The sequence below is a fragment of the Alligator sinensis genome, unplaced genomic scaffold (genome assembly GCF_000455745.1).
Source record: "Alligator sinensis unplaced genomic scaffold, ASM45574v1 scaffold73_1, whole genome shotgun sequence".
Lineage (NCBI taxonomy): Eukaryota > Metazoa > Chordata > Crocodylia > Alligatoridae > Alligator > Alligator sinensis.
The window spans coordinates 4,887,542-4,894,775 of record NW_005841838.1 but is presented as its reverse complement, the minus strand read 5'-3'; the positions used below and the strand labels follow the sequence as shown (position 1 = coordinate 4,894,775).

Genomic DNA, 7,234 nt, shown 5'->3' with positions numbered 1-7,234 from the left:
GAGGTGAGATACCCATCTAGCTGGGGTCGTCTAGACCCAGCACTTTTTCCTGCCTATGCAGGGGGTCGGACTCAATCTATTGAGGTCCCTTCCGACCCTAGAATCTATGAAAATGTGGCCTGCAGGCTGGATGTGGCCTACCAGGCCATTCTATCTGGCCTGCGGGGCCCCTAAAAAATTTAGAAAAATCAATATTTATCTGCACCTGGTTGCGTGTCACGCAGCCCTCAATGGCCTGCCAAAATTCAGTAAGCGGCCCTCTGCCTGAAATAATTGCCTGCCCCTGCTTTAGTCTGCGGGTCGCTGTTTGGTTTTACCCTACTGTGCAGAAATAGACGCTAGCTGTTCAGATGTTCAGCAATAACTATGCACTGAGTATCATGCTATTACATGACCACTATAATCTGCCACACTGCACTACTCAATTAATTTTAGTTAGAAATAAAACAGATATGCTCAAAATAAAATAAGAACATTCTTTTAATTACCAATGAACTCTTTAACCTATAAATATCCGCTCAGTTTCATGTTATAAGATAGTATTTTCTAAGGAAGTCTGATACACATTGCATTTAGATTAATTATATCAACTTACAGATTCTCATTTAAGAAACTGCATACATATACAATAATGAAAAGCTATAAATAACTTACTTCCAGCTCACTGTCTGATAAATTAATTTCCTCTGAAATCTAAAAGCAAAAAAAAATCATGTTATTAATGACTATCATACGTAATTATTGTAGAATAATCATGGTAAAAGAAGATCTAATTCTAATATCTAAAGGCATTTTTAATGTAAAGCAATTAATGGTATTATCAGTAGCCATGACTTTTGAAGGAGAATTAGCAAACTAGAGCTTGATTTCAGACAAAGTGATTATATATTAAACAATAGTTACTAACAGTACTTCCACAATTACCCCTCTGATAAAAGTTACTTGCTAAAAAGTAGTACTTCATCAATTACTTATCTTTGTTTTTCTTATTAAAACCTATTAAGAGCTATACCCATGTCCTTAGTAATCTGGTTAGTTCAGTAATTTCATCCTATTCTTGCTTTACCCAGTTCATAAAACACACAGTCTAGGGCTTCCAAATTTTAAATCACCACAAAAGTCACCTGCTAGTCAAACTTATGAAGCACACCAATTAAGATGGCAATGTTTTAAAAAGGAATCACAGTAATCAACAGGAAATATGCCAAAATAAACTAGATTTATTGATACTGAGGTTTAGATAAAATCATTACTCATTAGCAAAAGCACCTCTAAATCTTAGAGAGAACTTTAAAATGACCAACAGCAGACTTCTACCGTACCCAGATGTACTGATACTACATCATAACTTCAGAATTACCACACAAAAGTTTTGCTTTTTAAAGTACAGCATGATATCCAGGCAAAAACAAAGCCCTGTGCCAGCATGCCAGCTTTCAGTATTCAGTCCAACTTAGTCTTTGGAACTAAGTATATTGAGATCTGCCATAAATTTCCCCACTCTATACCTCCTTACTAGGTCACATGTATTTTCTGATACAGGAGAGGTTTGACCATTTACAAAGTTTATTTTCAGAAGCTGACCCTGTGCATGGCTCCAGTTCCAAACTTTCATTTTCTTCATTCTTTAAGAAATCTTCTATTCGCTCCCTGGAAGAAACAGATTAAGCAGATCAGTTTTTTTCCCCCTTGCATTAATATAACCCCTTACTTTCACAATGATATAAATGCTTTAATAATCTATTAATACTTATAAGGACTTGTTTAGCATATATACGCTGCTACTGTTTATATTGACTTCGAAGAAACAGTAGTATAGAGACAAATGTTAATACTTTGGGTTACAAATTAAGAAATCAATGGAATACAGACACAAACGTAAGCGCTTGTGAAGCCCAGGAGCATATATGACCATTTTTTTTTTTTTTTAACTAAGATATTCACACACTGACAACTGGATTAAAACTGGTCTCACTGAATATTAATGATAAAGTCCTTTGAGCGCTGTCACCAGGCAAAACGAAATAACCAAGAGACACTTATATTGAAGACAAAGTATTGAAAGATCTCTAGTAGCAAAAAGATAGTCTGTTTAAAAAAAACAAGAGTTGCACATTCCCAAACAAAAATTCACTCAAAGGAAAGTATGGCTAATAGTGTTCCATTTCTTGGCAAGATTAACAAATTGGATCAGTAATTGTGCAAAAATTAAAATTAAAAAATTGTGCTCTACCACCTAAGGAACAAGGAGTATGTCAGGATAGCAATACTTTATTTTTCTACTTACACCACTCTCTCAATGAATTTTTTCTGATCTTCAGGAATTGTCACAGGACATTTTGTGGCATTAGGAGAAATATATGACAGGGAACCAGCACCATTGGCTTGAGAACGTTTTTCATCATACTGCTCCCGTAACTGTCTTTCTTCTTCCTGATTTAAATATGGTATTCCTAGAACAGACATTGTAATTTGTCATCATCATTGAAAGCATTGCAAGACTGTTTAGTTCAGAAAAGCTTGATCATTAGATGAAACAGATTTCAAGTTATACTCAAACAAAAAGAAAAAGACATCTGTACACTTCTAGTGTATCTTGTAGACCTCTTGTTTCTTCTCTTCAGATGCAGTGGATTCTTTTAAGTGCCAACCACAACAGCTGGCACCTTCAGGATTTGTTAAGTTAGACTGCAAGATCAGTGCTTCTATGAGTCTTACAGGCAGACCCACCTATCTGGAACAGAGCCTCATATAATTTGATGGACTTTGGGGTCTGATGCCTCTAATGGTTTTCCAGGTGTTACCACAATTATCAAAAATACTCTCCTTTTCCATGATACTTCCAAAAAACCTTGAAAATATTTAGTTAGGCTGCACTTGTGCCAATGTACCTTCTACTACTATGGGCAAAATATGCTCAAAACAAGTAGACACTACACTTTTTAAGCAAGAAAATCTCAATGGGTACAGCCATTTTGTCATCACCCGCCCTCCCCCCCACAAATCACTGTATAAAATCCTATCTGCATAATTAAGATACTAGATAGGCTATGGCCTTACACACTTTACGAAGAGGTGAGATTACATGACAAAAATCAGCTACCTATTTTATTCCCCGGGGGGGAGGGTGGGGGGGGAAAAATATTGTTCTAACAGTTTTAGAGGTATTGAAAGATGAAGCTTACCATTGCGAAAAACTTTATTAAAATCAAATCCTTGGTTTGCTAAAAAGTCTATACTTGAACTCTGAAATGAAAAGAAATAGCTTTATAAATAAAATTTCGTCAGTGGTAAATGAAGTAAATTTGCTGAAACCAGCTTGGGTTTAAAAAAAACAAACAAAAACATTCTAGCTCCATTCTTTTTTCATAATTACTGTGACTTCCCTTTCTTAAGTTCATAGAATTAATGTAAATTTAGACTATGCAATAAAATAATTTATAAAAATAATTATAACATTTAATGTAAAGGGACTTGCATCATAACTCTCCAGAACTATGGTGTCAGTTGTTCTTAGATGGTCTGTGATTTTTGTATTATGGATAAATATATCCCAAGACCTAAATACTAAGTCATAATAAGTGGTCAATTGTTTGAAGAACAGCATTTGAATAATTACCAAAAAAATCCATGTTAGGATTACATAACACTGTTTAGCTATTGAATCACAGGTAATGTGACAAATGAAGCAAGTGACATTCCAAAAGCCCTGAAGGAGTTGCTTTAGCAATGAGAGAGACTTAATGTCCAGGACAACAGGGAAAGCAAGAAGGCAGTAGTCTTGGTGGTAATTAGAAATCTGAAATATTATTGTAAATGAAAATGTTCATTGAAGCCAGTGATGAAACCACAGCTCTTCACTTATGATAACTATAAGAAACAGATGCTCCTTTACACCAAACAGCAACCTAAAACCAAAAAGCAGCTTTTCTCAAGGGCAAAATAACAGAGCAGGCCTCTAGTGCTGGATGAAGAGGATTTGGGACTGAGCAAGAAAACTGCCCCTTGTTTCATTCCTTGTATTCAGAGCATAGGAGTTTGTTTACAAGAAGTATACAAACAAGATACCATAAGCAAACTTCAGTTTCTCCTAACCAGAGCAACCTACAGAACTAATTCATTTGGGTCAAAACCTAATAGGAACATTATAACAGGATTTTAATGACAAAAAGCAGGGAAAGCAACAGAGCGAGCGAGTGAACGATAATTCTGTATATAACTTGCTGCAATAAACAGGAAATACCAGCTGGTAAGTATCAGCGCACTGATACCTTGTGCTCTGTCAAACTACAAGGCATAATATTTGTTTATGCAAAAGAGTTCAGCATCACAACTGTCCAGAAAGAGTCGGATTAGAAAAAACAAGCATACAGTGATACCATAAAGCTACTTTGTTTTGTTTATTTTTTAACACTTCACTCTGGCTACAAATTCTGGTCTTTCATGCACTACTTTTAATAAGGGAAATGATGCAACACAGAAGGGACCCAACTGCTGTGGCTGAATCCCATGGACAAAGAAATCCTATTAACTGTTCACAAAGCAATGAGTTTTGGGAACAAGCAAGCAAACAAAAAAAGCCATCATTGTGAGTATCAGTGTCAGCTCAGCTTCAGAATGCATCATTCCTGTACCAAGAGGCTGACATAGTTAAAGAGCCAATTAAATTGACAGTAGAAAAAAATATTCCTAAGTATTTAAAAAAAATAATAGGAAAAAAAATTCCCAAAATATACAAAAACTTGTTTTTCCACTAACCTGACAGACAAACTTGACATCTGGTGAACTTCTGTTGAAGGGTTTTGGAAAAATATAGAAATTAAATGACTTCATTATGTACCTGTGAAAGATGAGAGCTATAAGTCAGAGAGCTTAGCAATATTATCAAGTAAAAATATCAAGAAGTCAAGGGATCAACATACTTCTCTTCCGTGTGATCATATTTAAAAGTGCAAAGGCCAAACTGAAACAGCAAGAAATCCATGGAATGCTGGAAGGAAAGGGAAAATGGAAGTTAAAAAAACCAAAACAACCAAACAGTTAGAAAGCACTTTCAAAGACAACTATAAGGCAACTCAGGGAAAACGTGATATTCCTTGGCATGAATTACGTGATTCACAAGTAGTTTCAAAGGGTGTTCATGCCTCAAATGCTGTCCCCAATTTCTTTGGTTTTACAACTTAATCCTTAGTTTCTATTCCATTACTAGACTCAAAACCCAGTCAACTCTGAATGACAGTATGCATGAAAACAGAGGAACTGGCTGTATTGTCAAATACACAAAACCAACAAGACAAAATGGATAACTATTCTACCTTCTTGTAGTTATAGAAATATTAAGTAAAACACGAGTGTGATTTTTTTAATTTAGTAAAATCTTGACTTCTCTCTCCAGTCATCCTAGATCCAAGATCTGAATTGTTATTAAAGCACTACCAACTTCCAGAAGCAGATCCAAGATTTTACACAGGGGGGTGTGGGAGCAATGACCAGCAATGCAGGAACTGTAGCCCCATGTTCCCAACCTCTAACTGGTGACAGAACAGTCCTTCAAAAAATCAAGTCATGAACCCTTGTAAAACCCCCATTTCATATGACAGAGCCGGGGCTTCTGTTTGGTGGCTTTTTTCTCCTTTGAGCACAGGATCAGATACTGTATTAACATAAATGATGACATTCCCCAACTACATCCTATTGGTACTGCATACAGGTAGCATCGATGCACACAGGCAGAACCACTAGCACAGACTGAGCACAGATGTTTTACAATCGCGCCATCAAGCACTTGACTGCTAAAGCAGTGGCAGAAAACTCTTCAAAAAATAAGCAGTGTTGGAACTTCATAATAATCATAGCACTAGGCTACTGAAACTCATCTGTTGTTTTAAAGTGTATACATCTAAAGCAGGACACACTGAAGTTACAAGCCAGAGGACTCGGGGGGAGTTAATACCAAATTTCCTGAGTACACAGCCCTGATGGGCATGCATTTCAGTAGTAGCTGGGCAAGTGACAGCTCCTTTCATCCCAGGGGCCCCCCCAAGCAAAACACAGCCCTATTCAGTTCTGATCTGGCTCAGCGGGGAACAAGTGTGTGCACCACCCCACAGCATTGCTTTTGTCAATAAGTATTTTGACCCAAGTGTAGCAACTTCTGTATTGTATAATCAGGCTAATACTGGATTCTACAAGCAAAGTTACGACAGTAACCACATTTTATTCATGTAGTTCAAATCGTTCTCTCTGAGCCATATTTAAAAGGCAAGTAAAAATCTTCTGGTCTCCATACAGTGCCTGACATCACACACTAATACATGCCTGAAATAAATGGGGATAATCTCAGTTACGCTATGCCACCTACAAAGAAAGGCAAAATGTTTCTGGGGTTACATTGAAAAGTTACCTTTTTAAGTTTCTGGTATCTTTCTTCTGGTGTGTCAAAGCCATTGGTTAATGCACTAACAGATGGCCCATCACTGATGCCTAAAAATTCAGAGAATAGTTTTATTTTACTGACCCTCCTTAAAGAGAGTAAGTGAAAAAAGCACCAAAAGCTGGGTTAAGCAAGTTGCCTCTACTTAAGGTGCAGAACATCACATCGCAGCAGAAAGGTCCCATTCTGCTAAAAGCACCTTTCCATCAGGGACAAAACGTGCATCTTGAAAACACAGATGCTAGTTAACTGCTGTCATTCAAAGCTCAGTCAACTCCCAGCAGACAGTGAAGCTACGTGTGCAGAGCGTATCTGGGAAGGCTGTGCTCTGCCCTACGCCTGCAAGGTACGGGAGGCTGACATAGCAACGTGTGAGACTGGCAACACGGCGTCGAGGAGCCCTCGCGTTGCCGAAACCAGGGGGCAAGGGGATGAGTGGGAAGAGGGCTGCGCTGGCCGCGCTTGGGCATTTCCTGACCCGTCTACGTCTCCTGCTCTGAGGCAGCAGGTGCTTTCTCTCTCCCCCGAAGCCCCCGCAGGCAGGGAAGGCCGCGCAGCAGGGGCAGGTGCCCGCAGCCCCGGGCCGCGCCGCAGCTACCTGAGAACTCCCCGTCGATGGCCAGGAAGTCCGCTTCCTCCACGGCGTCGTACACTTTATTCAGCGTGTCCTTAAAGTCTGCGGGGAGACAAGGACCGCGCGCCTGAGCCCCACGCCCGCCCCGGGAGAGGCCAGCCGGCGCAGGGTGCCCAGCACCCTCCTGCTTCAGGGCAGCGACAGCGGCTGGCGGGCCCGGGGCACAG

General features: G+C 39.0%; 1 protein-coding gene across 3 annotated transcripts in view; it reads right to left on the bottom strand.

Moving 5' to 3' along the window:
• PARN (poly(A)-specific ribonuclease) overlaps positions 1 to 7,161 on the bottom strand; it is a 143,072-nt gene extending 135,911 nt beyond the window's left edge. For 2 of the 3 annotated variants that reach the window (XM_006015524.3, XM_006015525.3), the window contains exons 1-8: positions 7,032 to 7,161; positions 6,404 to 6,483; positions 4,923 to 4,990; positions 4,759 to 4,840; positions 3,186 to 3,246; positions 2,288 to 2,453; positions 1,585 to 1,650; positions 655 to 693 (exon numbers count right to left, since the gene is read on the bottom strand). In XM_006015524.3, the coding sequence (XP_006015586.1) occupies positions 655 to 693; positions 1,585 to 1,650; positions 2,288 to 2,453; positions 3,186 to 3,246; positions 4,759 to 4,840; positions 4,923 to 4,984 (476 nt within the window). In that variant the 5' untranslated portion in view covers positions 4,985 to 4,990; positions 6,404 to 6,483; positions 7,032 to 7,161. The remainder of the gene's footprint in view (positions 1 to 654; positions 694 to 1,584; positions 1,651 to 2,287; positions 2,454 to 3,185; positions 3,247 to 4,758; positions 4,841 to 4,922; positions 4,991 to 6,403; positions 6,484 to 7,031) is intronic. The other variant, XM_025203411.1, reaches the window with a different exon arrangement.
• Between the last annotated feature and the right edge of the window lie 73 nt (positions 7,162 to 7,234).